General features: G+C 39.0%; 1 protein-coding gene across 2 annotated transcripts in view; it reads right to left on the reverse strand.

Moving 5' to 3' along the window:
* grhl1 (grainyhead-like transcription factor 1) overlaps window positions 1-20,798 on the reverse strand; it is a 118,623-nt gene that overhangs the window by 57,752 nt on the left and 40,073 nt on the right. Inside the window, exons 4-9 of one of the 2 annotated variants that reach the window (XM_063071267.1) lie at window positions 19,505-19,627; window positions 15,880-16,258; window positions 6,637-6,713; window positions 5,942-6,095; window positions 4,720-4,831; window positions 168-262 (exon numbers count right to left, since the gene is read on the reverse strand). In XM_063071267.1, coding sequence (XP_062927337.1) covers window positions 168-262; window positions 4,720-4,831; window positions 5,942-6,095; window positions 6,637-6,713; window positions 15,880-16,258; window positions 19,505-19,627 — 940 coding nt within the window. Of the gene's footprint in view, window positions 1-167; window positions 263-4,719; window positions 4,832-5,941; window positions 6,096-6,636; window positions 6,717-15,879; window positions 16,259-19,504; window positions 19,628-20,798 lie in introns of both variants that reach the window. The other variant, XM_063071258.1, reaches the window with a different exon arrangement.

Here is a 20,798-nt window from a genome sequence, read left to right on the forward strand (position 1 = left end):
CACCAAGCAACACAGAAAAGAAATCTTCATGCATCGATTAAGGTAAAGGTTGAAATAATGAGTATCTGAACAATGGCAGTGATAAAGCTAATTATTCCAACTTGCATTCTCTTGCTGGGAGAAACCTAATAAACTGCAGTATACCAGCCTATAGGCATAAGTCCTACCTTAGCTTCATCATTGACGTCCCATGTAAAGGAGATGGCATTGTAGGCGATTTCTTCAATGTTACTAATTGTGTTGAAACTTTCTTTGTAATCGGCTGCAGAAAAATAACAGAAATGAGGAGGTGATGATTACTTGCAATTTTTAAATTTCAGTAAGTTTCATTATTAAACTGCATAAAATTTGTCATATATAGCTAAGAAAGTCTTGCCTTTGTCCAAACTCCTTTCTGTATACTGAGTCACAATTTGCTATTAGTCACACCATGTGGAAAATAAATTACATTATCAAGTAACTGAACTTCAGTTCCCAGCATAGAGCATTGTACGCAGAAAGCACATAAGTAGGGATTTTAAGTATAGGGCCTATGGAAAATACAGGTCTTCTTAATACATCAGAGGTCTTATTGACCCAATGTTCTGCATTACAAACACAAATTCATAAGATTTGGTTGATTCCTGAAAGTGCCCAGAAAAACCCACAAAATTGCTTTTAATGCAGTTCGATTCAAACCAAAGGTTCAGCCTCAGCCTCCAGGGCGGCAGTAATTCAAATTCTCATACTTGTTTTTTTTTAACTCTTTCAGAAGCTGATAGTGCATTTATTTTACTGATTACACAAATGCTTACTTGCATGCCTTGAACTTTAACTACATGAAAGAAAATTGAGTATAAAATGGGTTGCTGTGAAATGTGAAGCTGCCAGTATTCTCCTGTGATTACATGTCAGATTGCATTGCTGGTCTGACTCATCAGATTTTCTCAGTGGTCTTAAAGCTTCATTAAGTACCTCACAATTGGCACCCTCTGGCAGTCTGGACAACTAGGGCTATCTGTCTGAATTCCAAATGTGAAGTTTTAATGCTGAGGGCCTAGGGGATATGTCCAAAACATTGATGTTTCTCGTGGTCTGGGAGAGCTGGAGGGTAAGGAGGGGTGAGACATTATCCTGATGTCAAGGGAGGCTACCAGCACTCCTGAGGCACTCACTCATGCAATTATCAATTTGCATTTCTTAACTAAATTGGCCACTTAATCTGAATATGGTGTTAAAACTCTATACTAATGTTCTCAGTATAACTTATTATTCCTTCACTAAAATAGGTTGCCTCAAAATTCAGCCCTAGACAGTAGCCCTTATGAATGATTGAGTTTCCATGTTAGAGCACAATGTGTTAACAATAAGACATGAATTTGCCGGCAATAATCTTTTTTAAATCATGTACTTTGGTGTACAGAACTTGGGTAAGGGTTTACAGGCAGGTTCTACTTTGTTTACCATTGTCTTCAAGTGCTAAGTTCTGTTCAGAAATCAACCCGAGGTTTCACAAGAAAGACAAAGCCATTCAGGTTAGACTCATCTGTTTGGAATTGCAACAATATTCACTGACGCTTGTATGACAATCAGCTATGATTAACCTATAATTATTAGAACTTTGCTATTGGTGTAAGGTTACAATGCAAAACTCTGCAGTCTTTCAGCAGTTAAAAATTGAGGAAAGAAGGGAATTTGCATACCTGTCACTTTGTATCAAAGATCAAGATTAGACATCCCCCTTAAACTCAAAAATACATTATGCTTTCAGAATTAAAACCTTTACCCTTACTGACCTTTACTGATCACTGCTGCTTTACTCGACTCAAGAGTCATTGATCCTTGGGGGTGGGGGGGGGAACATAGCCCAATTCAAGAAAATAATTTATTCACAAAAACCAAATCCGGGAATTTATAGAGGTAATCTGATTCCCTCTCCTGGCAATCTGCCAAAACTATTATGATCCAGGATCTTGTGCTGGCACAGCAATATCCACTTAAGTTCCACACAATTAGTACGCGCCTCACCCAACCCACAAATACTTCCAGATAAAGCTTAAGGGGACAACCGAAACAACACGCAGAGCAAAACTCATTACCACAACCACTTCCAACATTAGTTCTTGGAGTCAAACATAAAATAGACCAGTGAAAGAAAAACCTTCTTGCCACACATCATACCATACTCATCCATGATCACAAACGTAACATTATTTGACAAGGTTTATCCACTTGTGAGAATTCAGTGACTTTACACCGGCACCAAAAAAAAAATGTGAATTACCTGACAAATGGAATTAAGCAATACTGAATCAATGAAAATTGTGATCAATATTGGGTCATCCCAAGGTGCACTTCATGAGCCTGATCCAAGAAACAAAGTAATCCCAAACCACTTTAGATGATGTCAAATGATTACTGTATGAGTCAGATATTTGGTAAATTGCATTATTATTGTTACATGTACTGAGGTATAGTGAAAAACTTGTCTCGCATACTGTCCATCCATATAGATCAACTCATTACAAGCAAAGCTGAGGTAGTACAAGTAAAACTAACAGTGCAGAAGAAAGTGTTGAAGTATAGAGAAAATACAGTGTAAAAAATCAATAAAGTGCAGGGTCACAACAAAGTAGTTAGTGAGTTCAAGAGTCCATCTTATGGAACCATTCAGTAGTCTATAACAGCAATGTAGAAGCTGTCCTTAAGCCTGGTGGCATATACTTTCAGCTTTTGTATCCTCTGCCTAGTGGGAGAGTGAAGGAGAAACAAACGAAAGAATGCGAAGAAGATAGAGAGAGAAGTTGAAGCAGGGAATTTTCGAAGACACAAACATCAATGGTGGAGTGATTAAATTCAGGGACCAGCCAAAGGCTACACAGACTTCTTGGAGGGAATTCTTCTCTGCTAATTAGGCAGTTCCTTGGAGTCAAAATGAGATTACAGAGCTAAGAAAGAAGTGAGATTACAGAGCAATTCAAAAAAAGGAAAAGTTTAAAGTGCATCTTTGTTTAACCAGGAATATTTATAAATCCACAAGAATGTGTGTGTGAGAGAGAGAGAGCAGAATGTGGAAGGTATTAGGACTCAGACCACAGCTTTAGGTGATATCATATTTTTGAAGAGTAGATGGATGTCAATAGGCCAGTACATTAGATAATGAAGTCTAGGAGAGAATGAAGTTACAGCAGCACATTAGCTGAAGCAGAGAAGGTCACAGATACAAAAATCAAAGTTCAAACTCAGGATCAAATATGGCATTAAGACTGAAAACAAACAATGGAACCAGAAATAACTACAATGTTTTGGTGAGACCAGTCATAAATCGAGGGACCGCTTTGTCGACCACCTCTGCTCTGTCTCCCAAAAGTGAAACTTCCTGGTGGCCAAGTATCTTAATTCCAATTCCTATTCCCATTCTGACATGTTGGCCCATGGTCTCCTCTTGTGCCAAGATGAGGCCACCCTCAGGGTGGAGGAGCAACACCTTCTATTCCATCTGGGTAGCTTCCAACCTGATGGCATGAATATCAATTCTCCTTCTGGTAAAAGAAAAATTCCCCTCCCCATCCCCTTTTCTTCTATTCCCCGCTTTGCCTTTTATCGCCTCTCACTTGCCTATCACTTCATCCCTGGGTGCCCTCCTCCTTCCCTTTCTCTGTGGTCCATTCACCTCTCCTATCCAATTGCCTCCTCTTCTACATTGCTGCTATAGACCTTTCCCACCCATCTATCTTCACCTATCACCTTCCAGCTAACCTTCTTCCCCTCCCCCCACCTTTTCATTCTGTCATCTTCCCCTTTCCTTTCCTGAAGAAGGGTCTCGGCCTGGAACATTGACTGTTTGTTCATTTCAGTGGTTGCTACCTGACCTGCTGAGTTCCTCCAGCACTTTGTGCGCCTTGCTTTACAATACATAGAAACATTTAGCCGTAGCTGTGTTTGTGGGGTAGGTTGTCTGCATGCATCAAGTATATTAAGCAAAGTTATTCTGCAGCATTGGGCATTGGATGCAAATCAAGATCCCCAGGTGAAATTATGGAACCTAAGTGACTATAACTGGAAGGTGGAGGAAACAAAAGGTCCCACAACATAACTGGCTTAGAGTCAGTACCATGGAAAAGTTCAGAAGTTGGAAGTAGATAAATGTTTCTGATCTGAGGGGCTGGGAAGTGCACAGTGCTGGCTCTTCCCCTTGGCCAGATATGCTCCATTAACTAGTGAAGCTTTATCATGGAAGGTGCTTTTTCTATAATATATAGATAGGGTGGAGGAGCAAAAATAAGCAACAAAAGGCAAGGAAAGCTGCAGAAGTTTTCTGAGAAACTAAGAGAGGCAACCTGCCCCCAGACATTTCATCAATCTAACAGGGATACGCAGGTCTTTCCAGGAATGTCTGAAGATACCACATTTCTCATGACTGGTAATCTCTGACCTTTACACTCTCAGGCACAAATGTCTGTAATTACTCTGAGGTTATAAAAATGACTTGACCTTCTTCACCTTCGTGTGTGTTCATGCATTGTTCTGGTTCACCTCACAGTTAAAACTCACAAGTACATCAGAGGGATGTCAGCTGGTTGATTTTGACTGGTTAACCATTACATCCACAGGGACAAAACCAATGGCACTGTCCACAGGGGTGACATAGTAAGGATCAAATACAGCACATGAACCACAAAATAATTAGCTCCGTAGTCAAAGCGGTTCCGATCAGAAGAGAAGTGAATGGCTTCATACCGATGTCAATGCAGCGCTGTTTTGCAGTATGCTGCCGAGAGTGCCAGTATTTCCAGTGCCTGAGTTGCTCGTCGCGTATTTTATCATCGCCGAAAACAACCATTATCACACTCTGAAAATGGGGGTAAAACAGTCACTGTTATTATACAATAACTTTCACCAGGATTAGCTTTAATGAAAATTAATATGATGTCTAGAAATCCTGGGGCTTGAAGGAAGGGGCAGTAAACATACAGGTCAATGCATTACATTCTGTGCCTGCTATTTCAAAATTCAGGAGTATCTCTTATTCAGGGGACCAGGTACTAATAAAAATAGTATCTGGTTCCCTGGATATGAGATACAGAAATTGACTACCCTTTATCTTACATGCTTTCCGATGTCGGAGAGTGAAAATAATTAATAGGTGGGCTTGAGTTAGGTTAAGGGGGAAAGTGGTGGGGAGGATTTCAAAAGTCTGACCAATTGGAGTGGAGGAGTGGCCTACAGGGACAAGACTATGGGGTGAAGCTGACCTGGGTGAATGTTGCAGTGGGAGAGCTAGGAAGTAATTATATGGATCTTACCCAAGTCAGGCTCTTGGCATTTGGCTGAGGCTTGTTCAAATTTCACCCTGGGGTGCACAAGGAAATGCACCTTGGAACAGTATGAACCAATTTTCTCAGCGACACTCTAAAGGAGCATTGCATGAGGATTAAAACCAAAGTATTAGCATCTGACAAGGAGATCATGTCATTTGTGGAAGTGGACTTCACAACTAAAAGTAGCCAATTAAATTTCTAAGTGGTGTGTTGTAACTCAGAAATTATTACAGAATTGTATCCCACTCTAGAATTTTTTTTCAAAAAAGAAATATTCATAAATTAATTGCTGGTCCTTGTATGCAATCTTTTAAAAGCATAGGAGTGGATTTTTATTCTGCAGGGCAATGTAAAATAATTCTTAGCAAATCAACAAAACTGAAGGTTGATAAACAAGTTGGTGACTTGTCATCATCTTTTTGCATTGTTTCACAATGTCAATATTGCTTTCCCTCATTGAGGTCTGCATTTCAGCCATGTAGTAAAAATATTTTACAATGCATGCTTCTTTCTAAGACTTCATCAAGATTCCTTTTCAACATTAGTTTCTTAAATAACATTGTAGTACAGTACTAGCTAAGTCAGCAAAAATAACTTATTACGAATAATATCTGAAATTCGTACAAATCATGCACACTTACTCTGACTTTACTGACTGGGTGATGGATTTCTTTGTTGGCACTCACTTCTTTGAGTGTGATGGGATAAAACTGGCCTTTGTTCAGGTACGTCATAGTCCCATCACATGCCTTCTGTTTAAGGGACTTGGAAGCTTCCAATATATATTCAAATGAACTTTTGTAAAACAGAACATAAAATGTTAAATTAGATATTCAATCTCAGCAATGTGACAAAGATAAAGCTATTATGAAAGTATCTGTGTCAGGATTACAAATATTAGGCACTCTTAAGTATTCTTGATTGCAAACAACAATTTACTTTCTGGTCCTAATTCTATCAAAATTAAGCTACACATCACTTACCAAAGTGCTTAACTTTCTAAGATATTCAACGTCTCAATCATTTAAAGTCAATGGTCGACAGGTAGAAGTTCTAATGAGATTCTCTATTTTGTTGATAGTTTCATATCAATAAAATCAGGGTTTTAACCTATCAAATCTTGGCACAGTCTGGGTCAAGTTCTACACTACTGCTAGACTGTTACTATATAACACATGGTATTACTGGCTGCATACATTCTGTAATGCCCTGAAGTACCACACATCATAAGTTAAGATATAACTGAAATGGCTGAAATTTTAAAACAAATATTGATACTTATGAATATATGTGTAAGTCAGCTCCCACATAAGTTTCTAACATTTTAAGTATTTACCCCATTCTATCAAATGGATACTCCTCCGTATCTAAAGTAGGCATTCGAATGTGGAGATCAGTAGGAAAGCCAAATACCTGCTGATGAAACAAAATATAAATGAGTAAAAAGGCCTCAGCCTATGATGGCTTTTCTTCCTCAAATAGTTTACGATTTATCATATTGTATTATTGTACTGTGAATACTTCGTCCTGACTCCAAAGACAGGAGTAATCATGCAATCTTTGCTATGAAATACTTCGTGTGCTAAGAATGGTATCTACTTGGTCACAGCATTAGTGTAATTACTGTACTCCTTCTTAACTGGACCTTCTTCAGGAAAAACTTCTACAGAATGAAGTTGCACTTGCATTGCATTTTAAAGTGGTTTCTGTTCCAAATACAGTGAAAAGAATCCTTTTTAACTCCTAATATTTTAAATTACATTATTAATGCAGATCCTCCCCGGTTTACAAGTGCTTGAATTAAGTACAGCTTGTAGATACACATGAGCATTTGGGACACCAGTAGGATGGATCTGCTGGCTACTGCAGTGCTGCAGACATCTTCTGCTGTGTGGGAAATCTGGCAGAGTGGAGCCTCAACAGTAACCTCTAAGTCAATGTCTGCAAGACCAAGGAGCTGATTATTGACTTCAGGAGGAGGAAACCAGAGGTCTATGATCCAGTCCTCATCAGGAGATAGGAGGTGAGAGAGTTAGCAACTTAAATTCCTGGGTGTTATCATTTCAGAGGATCTATTCTGGGTCCAGCATGTAAGTGCCATTACAAAGCATGCACAGCAGCACATCCACTTCCTTCGGAGATTGTGAAGATTTGGCATGACATCTAAAACTCTGACAAACTCTGTAGACGTGTGATAGAGATTATATTGACTGGCTGTTTCATAGCCTGGTATGGAAATACCAAAGCCCTCAAACAGAAAGAGAAACAGAAAGAAATATTCCCATAACCTATGGAGTCACTTTTAAGGAATCATCATTCATGTTCTTGACATTTATTGCTTATTTATTTAATATTATTATTATTAATTCTTCTGTTTTGTACTTGCATAGTGTGTTGTCTTTTGCACACTGGTTGAATACCCAAGTTAGGTGTTTCATTGTTTCTATTATGGTTATCAGTCTACTATGGGTTTATTGAGTATGCCCACAAGAAAATGATTCTCCGAGTTGTATATGGTGACATACACAGTTTCAAGAAAAAGTTTGTAAACCCTTTGCAATTGCCTGGTTTTCTGCATTAATTACGCACAAAATGTGGCCTGATCTTCATCTAAATCACAATAATAGACAAAGAGAATCTACCTAAGCTAATAACACACAAACAATTGTACTTTTCATGTCTTTATTGAATACATTGTTTAATCATTCACAGCCCAGGCTAGAAAAAGTATGTGAACACTTTTACTCAATAACTGGTAGAACCTCCTTTAGCAGCAATAACCTCCACCAAATGTTTCCTGTAGCTACTGATCAGACTTGTACAACAACAAGGAGGAATTTTAGACCATTCTTCCATACAAAACTGTTTCGTTTCGTCAATGTTTTTGAGATACCTTGCATGAACAGCCCTTTTCGGGTCATGCCACAGGATCTCAATTGGGTTAATGTCTGGACTCTGACTTGGCCTTTCCAAAACAGAAATTTTCTTCTTTTGAAGCCATTCTGTTGTTGATCTGTGTTTCAGATCATTGTCTTGTTGCATCATCCAACATCTATTAAGCTTCAGGTGCTACCTGAACTGTTACCCTGACATTCTCCTGTAAAATGTTGTGATATAATTTTGAATTCATTGTTCCCTCAACAATTGCAAGCTGTCCAGGCCTTGAGTTAGCAAAGCAGCCCCAAACCATGATGTTCCTTCCACCATGCTTCACAGTTGGTTTGAGGTTTTGGTGTTGGGGTGCAGTGCCCTTTTCCCTCCAAACTTAGCGGTGTGCGTTTCTGCCAAAAAGTTCAACTTTTGATAATCTGCCCACAGAACATTGTCCCAGAAGCATTTAGGAACATCCAGATAGTCTTTTGCAAACTTAACTCGTGCAGCAATGTTTTTTTTTGGAGAGCTGTGGTTTTGTCTGTGGTGTCCTTCCACGAATACCATTCTTGTTCAGTGTTTTTCATATAGAGGACACATGAACAGAGGCTTTAGGATGTTCACATACTTTCTTCAACCTAGACTGTGATAGCTTAAGTGATGTACTCTGTATTGATGAGAAGACGTACATTTGTTTGTGTGTTATTAGTTTAGGCAGATTGTGTTGTCTATTATTGTAACTTAGATGAAGATCAGACCACATTTTATAAGTAATTAATGCAGAAAACCAGGTAGTTGCAAAGGCTTCACAAACATTTTCTTGCAACTGTCTGTACTTCCAAAATGAATTTACCTTGAACACAGTTTGCAGCCACATTTCCAACTTAAGAACTATTCAGATTATGAACGATTCACAATAAAGGAACTCTGTTACAACCTGGGGACACCTGGATCTACCTATCACTGGACAGCTCTTGCTCCACTTCTATACATCGGCTCTTTATATTGGCCATCTCCCTCCATTTTTCGTTCCAAAGGGCCTTGACTCAAAATGGCGACTGTCCATTTTCCTCCAAAAACCCTGTCTAACCTGCTGAGTTCCTCAAGCATTTTATTTTTTTTTAAATGACCTGTAGTGTTTTGGACAACATTTCAGTAGCATCTTGCGTATCTCCAATCTGTCTCTAATCCAGAAATATGATACTGATAGACAAACCTAAAAACCACATCAACCACTTAAAGTGCATCAAAGCCTCACCTCAATACATATATACGTATATTCAAAGGCTCATTTATTGTCAAAGTATATAACATGAAATTATTCTTCTCTGGGTAGCCATAAATCCAAGAAAGGCAGCATAATCATCAACACCCAAAATCCCTCCTCCCTTCACAAAAAAATGAACAAAAACAGGACAGGCACAACAACTCCCAAATCCCTCCTCCCCACACAAAAATACAAAAAAGATCAGGCAAAAAACACCAAATACGAAAAACTATAAGACAGGAAATATATATTTGATATTTCAGTGTAGGTTTTGTAGGTGGCTGCATTATCAGCAAGTACCAATTTTTGGAAAATAACAAGGTTTCCATTTAATTACGCAAACACGAGGAAATCTGCAGATGCTGGAATTTCAAGCAACACACATAAAAGTTGCTGGTGAATGCAGCAGGCCAGGCAGCATCTATAGGAAGAGGTACAGTCGACGTTTCGGGCAGAGACCCTTCGTCAGGACGAGTTACTATCTCTTCTTTCAGTTATTCCTGACGAAGGGTCTTGGCCTGAAACGTCGACTGTACCTCTTCCTATAGATGCTGCCCGGCCTGCTGTGTTCACCAGCAATTTTTATGTGTGTTGCTCCCATTTAATTATACTTGTTGACAAAAAAAGTTCATGTTATATCATTTGAAGAAAAGAGATGATTCTCCCATCACTATTCTCACCTAAGGTGGTTTGACTGGTTATGAATTGCATTGTAGTTTTCAGGGGTCATAGCTGTTGTTTTTGGATCCATTATACAACAGTGAATACACTCCAAAATATTTCAATGTACTGTATGTGAAGAACATTGTGATGCCTGTGTGAATACAAGCTATTTCCATCTCTAATTGGTCTGCAATAATACTGTTTTCTATCATTGCTTTGGACATTAGCCTTAATAAAAAGCCATTGCAAGTGAAAACTGGATAAATCACCCTATACTTTGTAATATTTATCCACTTAAAAAGCATCAAATGGAATTAAATACACATAAATGCATCACAAATCTTATTCCTATTGATTGGGCACCAACTTATACAGCACATTAATCAATATCTGGCACTTATACAGTAATGCATTCACTGCCTTACGAATATTTCCAATATGTTTAATTAGATTGGTGGGGTAGTAGCTTGGTGTGAATTTAGCAACTAACAGAGAGCCAAGTACAGAAAACCTGGATTGTGGATCATATCATTCTTTAATCTGAAGTCCTGTTTTGTCTGCGGTAATGATACAACCTCCGGCTAATGCCACAGTATTTATTGAGAGCTCTATCCAGATTCTGCTTGTGTGCCAAAGCATTAACATATAATCAGACTCATTCCCATGAAGACAGAGTGGAGTGGAAACAAGGAAATAACCAAGTAGCTTTTGTGACAGAAATTATGTAAATAGTTCATTTGTTTATTACTTTATTAATCGTTAGCAGCAAGAGAAATATTTTGACTAAGAAACACGAGCACAAGGTGGAGTACTAACGTAAGGAACATCAGTGTAAGAAGATCAACTACACCAAGCAAAGTTGATTAGATGAAACACAGAGTGTGTAATAACAGCAATACCCAATATCTACCACTTCACCATCCTCGAGCTTCATCGTGGTCAAATGTGAACACTCAATATTGAAAGGGGTTAATTTTAGTATTATTTGAAGTGTGTTTGGCGTAAATTCATCCGAAACAAATGTCTAATCTGAATGCTGTTCCAACAGCGCATCATCTCCCCAGTAATGCTTTGGAATTTCAGCCATGAGAAAATCTGCAGATGCTGGAAATCTGCTGGAGGAAAGTGCTGGAGGAATCCAGCAGGCCAGGCAGTGCCAATGCCAAAGAGCAAACAGTTGATATGTCAGACCAAAACCCTTCATCAGGGCCGAGAGCAACCCTTCATCAATATCCAGTCTTGATGAAGGATCTCGGCATGAAACATCAGCTGTTTACTCTTTTCTGTAGATGCTGGCTGGCCCGAGAGATCCTCCAGCATTTTGTGTGTGTTGCTTTGAAATTTCAGCCTACATTTTTGTGTAATGTCTAGGACGTGACATGATTGAAGTAAGGTCCTATGAAACTATAGCAAATGAAGCCCGTTTGGGCTGCTTCCCAGGATGAATTTCTACACCAGAATTACAAATGGAACTGTCCTAATGCCCTACTGTAAATTTGGTGGATGTTTGATGACATCCCAGGGAAACACCTACAATGGCCATTTCTGCTTTTCTGTTAAGTATATGACAAGAGATCAAAAAAGGAAATACAGCAATTGTAATCCAAACCTACCAGCATCATTACTGAGCAGAGAAGTTTGTATACATTCAGCAAATGAGATTTGTTGGAACATACAGAATAAATCTCAGCGCCTTGCAAGACTTTGAAGATAAAACTGAAAGACAACAGATATTTTCTTGCATGTTTAAGAGTATTGAATGTGTTGAAGGACCAATGTTCTGAACAGTCTTACTTTTGTACTTCACTGAAAATTTAATTGAAGCCTAAAACTGGACAAAGAGAATTTCTCTTTATTGTCAATAATTTGACATGCATACAAGATCATAAGATATAGGAGAAGAATTAGACCATTTGCCCCATCGAGTCTGCTCCACCATTAATCACAGCTGATCCAATTTTCCTCTCAGCACCAATCTCCTGCCTTCTCCCCGTATCCCTTCATGCCCTAACAAATCAAGAATCTATCAACCTCTGCCTTAAGTATACCCAGTGACTTGGTCTCCACAGCTGCCTGTGGCAAAGAATTCCATAGATTCATCACTCTTTGGCTAAAGTTTTATCTATATTTGTATAGTTATCCATATCCATAGTTATATCCATATGCAAGCTCTATTTTGTGGACTGCACTCATACATGACCATTCCTGCTCATGTATAACTATGACAAGAATAGACAGGTTGTGGGGTTAGCATAATCTATATAGTTATTTATTATAGATGTTCATGATTACAGTATCTGATTGGAGTATGGGCCATTATATAATTATCTAGTCAGACAAGGAAAGTTTTGGCTAATTATAACCTTTGAGTGCTATTGCTTCATTAAGTGGTATAATTGTTCCATAGTACAAAACCAGATATGAAAGTAGTCAACAACTGAACAATATCGCCAACACCAGCATCTTGTATTTATGTGGAGAAACTTCCCAGAAACCACAATGGAACAATATCAAAGAAGCAGCTGTGAGTAGGGGATTAGCCTGGAGGACCAGGTGTATGGTCATAGAATCTTGCTTTAAGAAGCATCGTAAAGGATGAAATATTGAGGTCGACAACATTAGGAAGCAAGACCATAACTTAGGATGCATACAAATGGCAGTGGTAACGTAATTAAAACTGGATACATGAAAGGGTGAATTTGAACATAATGCAGATCTCTCAAAGCTAAAAATAAAAATGTCTGCAAAGACAGCAAAAGTCAAGACCACAGAGTATTTGAAGAGATCAAAGAATTAGCATATAGATGGACAGAGACCCAAAATAGATCAGTTAATACAAGGATGAATAGAACATGGTGCAAGTACAAAGCTGGGTAGCAGAGTTTTGGCAACTATGGTCTTGTCATTTCTGGATTGTATGACATCAGCTTGCTGTCTGAAACCATCTGCTTCCAAAGGGCTGAGACTCTGCACCTTGACAAGTTTGACTACAACTTGATGTTGGGCCAGAACAAGCCCGCACTTGGAATGGCCACAAAATTATTTTGGTAATATTTCAAGATGTGCAATACTTCTCAAAGAAACTGACATTCAGAACTGTTTACGAACTATTATAAATTGAGCCAATGAAGCAAGGAATCTTTTTATTAAGCAGTTTTTAATCACTTAAACAAAATTAACATTAAAGCAAACAATTAAAGTATATAAATTATATTTTACTTGCCCTTCCCCCTTACAGGAATCCCTACCCATTGAATAGGACAACTGTGCCAGGACCAGGACATAACTTGGCAGAGATTCAGCAGGCTGATTGCCTAATCTACCTGCAGGGGAAACGCAGCGATGAATCATATTCACAAGGAGGCCAACCGCAGAAAGCCACTAGTCAATCACTGGAGCTCGGTCAGCACATCCAGGATTTACCCCACTGCACAGGAGCCCAACGAAACATCTACACTGGCCCATAACCACCCACAAATCCCAGCACGTTCTAGTCAGAGGGATTTTCATTATGATCCATCAGGGTATTGTCAAATTTAACTGTACTCCCAGGTGTTTAATAAAATAAAAATCAAGCTGAATTACCTCAAAAGTCACATTGCTGCAAGAACATTTTCTACGTGTTCAACTATTCATCAATGACACATGAAACTTGCAGCATGCACTCAGAAACTGCCCAGGTAAGCTATTGCAGTATTACAGTGATTCCTAATTCAAAATGTAAATAAATAATACTGACGAGTAGATGGCTCTGTCCTATCTTAGATTCTCCCTTAGAGCACTTTTGCATAAGAAATATATTCAATCAATTCAATTCCAACCAGGGATTTTTGGTCTGGAAGTGCAGCTTAATTTACCAACCTGAGCTTCAGCTCATTTGTTGAACTTGCTGGAGGCATACAGTCACCTAGGAATTTTACCTGTACGTTTATCAGGCTACTTGCCAGCAAAAATCTAATAGAGGTGGGTGGTGATGTTGTGGCTATTCTGTATCTCACAACGGGCACAGAAGTAAGACAAGATGAGCAACATTCCTACATTCTTGGTTATTCACTAAGGTAGTTAATAATTACTCAAAGTGAAGCCAGCTCTCCACAAAAGAGTAAAAGAAGGGGGGTAATGACAACAGGTTGGGAAAAACCTACAGGTGGAAGAATTGAAATGATCCTATAGGTGCATTTTGGCAAAATCCTTCTCTGATGACTGAGCAAAATAGACAATAGAAATTTAATCTCAGAATCACAGAAAGGATACAGTGGAACTGAGGTCATTTGACCATTCGAGTACATACTGGCTTTAAATATAGGCAGTTAAACTATTCTAATAAGCCTACACGTTTAAATCAATAAAAACCTGCAGATGATGGAAATCTGAAACAAAAACAAAAAATGTTGGAAACAATCACCTGGTCAGAGAGCAGAAGTGGAAAGAGAAATAAAATTATCGTTTCAGATCCAAGACTCTATAGCAGAACTAGGAAAGGGACATTAATTGAAATAATTTATTTAATTCCTTTTATTTTAAGAGAAATGGTTTGATGTGGCATAAAAACAGAAAATGTCGAGAAAACTTAGCAGATCAGGCAGTAACTGTGAAAGGAAATAACATACAACATTTTGGATTTCCAAACATTCCACAGATTCACCTGATTTGCTGAGTTTTAAAAATATTTTCTATTTTTATTTGAGACTTTGAGCACCTGCAGTTTTATTCCTTTCCATGTGCGGTTAATGTGGCAGTTACAAGTAGATTATGTTTCTTTGACTGTATTATGTTAGCAGGCTGTGTGGGGTCAAGCCCAGCAGATCAGCGTATCCAGTCTATCTGTACTATGAACAAACCAAGCAACACACACCAAATGTTGGAGGAACTCAGCAGGCCAGGCAGCATCTATGGAAAAAAGTACAGTCGACATTTCGGGCCGAAACCCTTCGGCAGGACAGTGTATGAACAAACCAGTTGTTTACAAAGGTTCGTCATTCTTTCTTCCTGGACTTCATGCTTCTATTGCTATGTATAAAACCCAGGATCCGGTACAACTATTTAAATTACATTCACAACCTGCATGTAATAATTTATGCACATAAATTAATTACTTTTTCTTGAAGTCTCTTACTTGTTTTACTTGCAGTTCACTATACTTCTGAATTTTTTTGTCTTGCTAATGCCTAGTTTTAACTTCACATTTTTGCCAGACTGGTTGTAAATTGTCTGCTGAGCTCTGGAGTTGTTATTTTCAATTTTGCACCACCGCTAAAGTTGAATTTCATACCTAATAATTGACTGGTCTCCGAGTAAACCCAGTTAAAAAGATTACAGTACTTTGGTACCTTCAACTTAAAGAGCTACAATGTGTGTGATTTACTGGAAAACATTACAACACAGCGAAGCAACACACATCAAATTTGCTGGTGAACGCAGCAGGCCAGGCAGCATCTCTAGGAAGAGGTACAGTCTGCCTGGCCTGCTGCATTCACCAGCAAGTTTGATGTGTGTTGCTTGAATTTCCAGCATCTGCAGAATTCCTTGTGTTTATGTTTTTAAACAACACAGCGAAGGTCTTCTGGTTCAGCTCTTTCCACCCAAGGTGAAGTAGCTTCAGCAAAAGCAAAAATTTGCCAGTCCAGGCTTACTCCTGCATGCCCAGAGCCTTACTGGCAGATCATTTCCTACCTGTTCTCAGGACAGCTGGAGTTAAAAGAGCGACATTTATTCTATCATAAGAAAGTGAACAAAACCCCAAAAGTTGCTCAATAAATGAGTAAGTGATTAGTTTACCTCCTGAGACCCTTCCTTGAATGTCTCTGTGAAGGTGGTGTCTGGGGTCCTCCTTTGCGTAGACAAAGACGGGGCGAAGTGGTCAGTGTGCAGATTTCGGTCACAGATGACGATGCGCTCGGGAGGCTCCCCACAGTATGTTGCTGGAGATGTCCCCACTGTGAAGTTATTAGGGTGGCACTCTGTTTTGATGGAATGGGGTGGTATTGTTGTAACAGAGACCGTGACAGTGGTGTCTGGTGCTGTAAACTGATTCACTTTGTCATGTCCAATGGAGTGGCTGGGCAACACCAGATTGACTGGTAAAACTCTCAACTGTTGCACTCTGCTGTCTATTGTAGAAATTACTGGCTGATCTGCTGCAGATGGCATGGAGTTCCTTGAACATGAAAATATCACTTTCAAAAAGATTATAACACAAAGGTAAAGTTGCAAACCACTCATCAAACTGAATTCTCAATTTGTTCCTTATTTCCTCAGTTTCTGCCTGAATATCAATGGCCAAAATCATTAGAAGAAGTGGCCCCTTCTCATCCCCAGACTAGATTCCCCTTCAAGGCATACACAGAGTTAGCATCATAAAGAGTGGTCTGTCATGAATTCTTTCCACTTTACCAAATGCAAGTTTTAAATTAAGAACAAAGGTGAAGGCTAGTCAGAAAGGCACTAATGTGTGAGTGCTTGATGCAATTTTGAAATACAAAGCACTAGTAAGAAAATTAAGTTACTTTCACAATTGTGTAGAATATTCAGCCAATACCTAGAAGTCCATTAATTGGCTAATCTTCATTCCTTGCATTTGATTTTATACTTCCCATTTTCCTAAATACAAATGTCACATTTCAGTCCCAAACCTCTCAACTCTTCAATTACATCAGAACACAGCAGGAATGCCAGTGTTTAATGACCTTCTAATTTTACTATTAATAAAATTACCATTCCGGTGCTTTTCTTTCTTTAAAAGAGGTAAAATTAACTTATCTTTTAAATCAATATTAATGTAAATGTTGAGATCTTCACAATGTTGTGATAATCATAACATAACTTCTAAAAGGAAGCAATAACTGCATTCGCCCCTTCCATCAGGAATAAATCCTATAATACAGAGCACAAACTACAAAAAACATGAAAAATGTTGGCAAAGCAGCTGACGTTTTTACTTACTAAGCCTAAAGAGCTGCAATAATTACAACAAAAATCAAAACTACAAGAAATAACATTTAAAGTCTTGGTTTATTCATAATTTCAAGCAACAAAGGCATCCTACTGATTGAGATAACCTAAAGTGACAACTGCAATGTCAATCCCTCTGAATAATTAATGAAGGGAAGATGGAATATTATAATGAAATATTTAGATAGCATAAATCACTGCTTAATGTAACATCTATAAGCAGATCGATTGTTATTCTTATGAATTGTGTGTATTTAACAGGATTCAGTGTAGCTTAGTAACACAAGAGGCAGACTGCTTGCTTCTGAAATGGAATTTTTCTCATTCAAGTCTTAGTCAAATCTGTATAACTTAATTGAGGTTTCTCAATTTCAAATCAGGCTTCCAGATGGAGTGCCACACTATGAGAGGAAATGTATATTAGAGAAAGACCATAAGACCATAAGACCATAAGACAAAGGAGCAGAGGTCGGCCATTCGGCCCATCAAGTCTGCTCCACCATTTTATCATGAGCTGATCCATTCTCCCATTTAGTCCCACTCCCCCGCCTTCTCACCATAACCTTTGATGCCCTGGCTACTCAGATACCTATCAATCTCTGCCTTAAATACACCCAATGACTTGGCCTCCGCTGCTGCCCGTGGCAACAAATTCCATAGATTCACCACCCTTTGACTAAAAAAAATTTCTTCGCATCTCTGTTCTGAATGGGCGGCCTTCAATCCTTAAGTCATGCCCTCTCGTACTAGACTCCCCCATCATGGGAAACAACTTTGCCACATCCACTCTGTCCATGCCTTTCAACATTCGAAGTGTTTCTATGAGGTCTCCCCTCATTCTTCTAAACTCCAAGGAATACAGTCCAAGAGCGGACAAACGTTCCTCATATGTTAACCCTCTCATTCCTGGAATCATTCTAGTGAATCTTTTCTGTACCCGCTCCAACGTCAGCACATCCTTTCTTAAATAAGGAGACCAAAACTGCCCACAGTACTCCAAGTGAGGTCTCACCAGTGCCTTATAGAGCCTCAACATCACATTCCTGCTCCTATACTCTATTCCTCTAGGAATGAATGCCAACATTGCATTCGCCTTCTTCACTACTGACTCAACCTGGAGGTTAACTTTAAGGGTATCCTGTATGAGGACTCCCAAGTCCCATTGCATCTCAGAACTTTGAATTCTTTCCCCATTTAAATAATAGTCTGCCCGTTTATTTTTTCAGCCGAAGTGCATAACCATACACTTTCCAACATTGTACTTCATTTCCCACATCTCTGCCCATTCTTCCAATCTATCCAAGTCTCTCTGCAGACTCTCCGTTTCCTCAGCACTATCAGCCCCTCCACCTATCTTCGTATCGTCAGCAAACTTAGCCACAAAGCCATCTATTCAATAATCCAAATCGTTGATGTACAATGTAAAAAGAAGCGGCCCCAACACTGACCCCTGTGGAAAACCACTGGTAACCGGCAGCCAAGCAGAACAGGATCCCTTTATTCCCACTCTCTGTTTCCTGCCAATCAGCCAACACTCTATCCACGTATGTAACTTTCCCGTAATTCCATGGGCTCTTATCTTGTTAAGTAGCCTCATGTGTGGCACCTTGTCAAAGGCCTTCTGAAAATCCAAATATACAACATCCACTGCATCTCCCTTGTCTAGCCTACTGGTAATTTCCTCAAAAAATTGTAATAGGTTTGTTAGACAGGATTTTCCTTTAAGGAATCCATGCTGAGTTCTGCCTATCTTGTCATATGCCTCCAGGTACTCTATAACCTCATCCTTGACAATCGACTCCAACAACTTCCCAACCACCGATGTCAAGCTAGCAGGTCTATAATATCCTTTTTGCTTCCTTGCCCCATTCTTAAATAGCGGAGTGACATTTGCAATCTTCCAGTCCTCCGGAACCATGCCAGAATCTATCTACTCTTGAAAGATTATCGCTAATGCCTCCGCAATCTCCACAGTTACTTCCTTCAGAACACGAGGGTGCATTCCATCTGGTCCAGGAGATTTATCTACTTTTAGACTATTCAGCTTCCTGAGTACTTTCTCTGTCGTAATTGTGACTGCGCACACTTCTCTTCCCTGCCACCCTTGAGTGTCCGGTATACTGCTGATGTCTTCCTCAGTGAAGACTGATGCAAAATACTCATTCAGTTCCTCTGCCATCTCTTTATCTCCCATTACAATTTCTCCAGCATCATTTTCTATCGGTCCTATATCTAGTCTCACCTGTCTTTTACTTTTTATATACTTGAAAAAGCTTTTAGTATCCTCTTTGATATTATTTGCCAGCTTCCTTTCATAGTTAATCTTTTCCCTCTTAATGACCTTCTTGGTTTCCTTTTGTAAGGTTTTAAAAACTTCCCAATCCTCTGTCTTCCCACTAATTTTTGCTTCCTTGGGGGGGACGGGGGAGAAAGCCTAATGTTGTCTGCTCACCCTGTTTGAATGGTGCCTCCTTCTGGACGATCATAAAGCAGCATTGATGTTGGTTGTGAAGGAGGCAGCATGCCAGATCGTACTCCCCTTCTAACACGAGCAGGATGCATGGGTGTGAGTAATCTTCAGCCAATAAAACAAAATGGAGAGAAATGGTAAAAATTTTACAATTGAAAAAAAGACAACAGCACAAAGCAAAAATTAAAAAATGAAATACTGCTGTAAGTCTGAAATAAAACAGAAAATGCAGGACAAGCAAAGTCAGCAGAGGGAGAAAAATAGAGTTTATATATCAGATCATGGAACTTCTGTCAGGTTAACTGTTTTTTCTCTCCTGTTGACCACATTCTGTTTTATAACTGGCTAGAAAGTGTACAACAGGCTTCTTCGTCAAATTTGGGTAATCATTTGTAAACTCCATTCAAACGTTTGTGCAGACCAGTCTTTCCAACTTGTTCAAGTTGAGAGCATGGACAACTATTTACTGGCCTTAAAAGCAATAACAAGACGTGCAGAAGCCATGAAATGTACTGATTCAAAAGAGAGCAAGTAATTTACTGTAAGCCCTTCTCAGTCCATTCAAAGTTTTGAATGAAACAAGAAATGTACTTAAAGAAAGCCTTTAGCGATCTTCCACAGACTTTTTTATGGCCAATGATTTTTTTTAGCAGTACTATATCTGCTGCAGCATAAGAAACAGAGCAGTCAGTTTTTGCCATTCTCAGTTTTGATGTACCTGAGGTATCAAACATTAAAATAAAGAATTATAGTGAATGAAATCACTAAACCTAAACTGGAAGATAATTTATCCCTAGCCAACAAGCTCAGGATTCATGAAAGGGTCCCCAACATGGCAGACATTAAGCAAGTGAATGTGTCAGTTCCTTGTGAACTCCTGACAATGCTGGTTTATATTGATGTGTGATACAAGGAGACTGAATGATGCAGTATATACCGTATGTAAGCAACTATAGACCTAGTTTGGACCAAGTGTTTGGATTTTGAAAGGGAGAAATGAAATGAAATGAAATGGGGCGATGATTCTTGCTAATCACCTGACTGTGCCTCATGGAAAATGGCCAGGTCTTCATGGACAACAAAGAATAAACAGATAAGCAAATGTCACGGTCTGAGTTCACTTGAACTACAACATGGAAATACTGAAAGTCATGAAGCATTTAGACAAGGGGAAACAGCTTCCAGGAGCAGCATAATCCAACAGTTATGAAAACAGTTATGAAAAGATTTACTTTGACAACGACATGGTAAATGAATGCCATGATGAAATGAATAA

This window comes from Mobula hypostoma, chromosome 2 (genome assembly GCF_963921235.1).
Source record: "Mobula hypostoma chromosome 2, sMobHyp1.1, whole genome shotgun sequence".
NCBI classification, from domain to species: Eukaryota; Metazoa; Chordata; class Chondrichthyes; order Myliobatiformes; family Myliobatidae; genus Mobula; species Mobula hypostoma.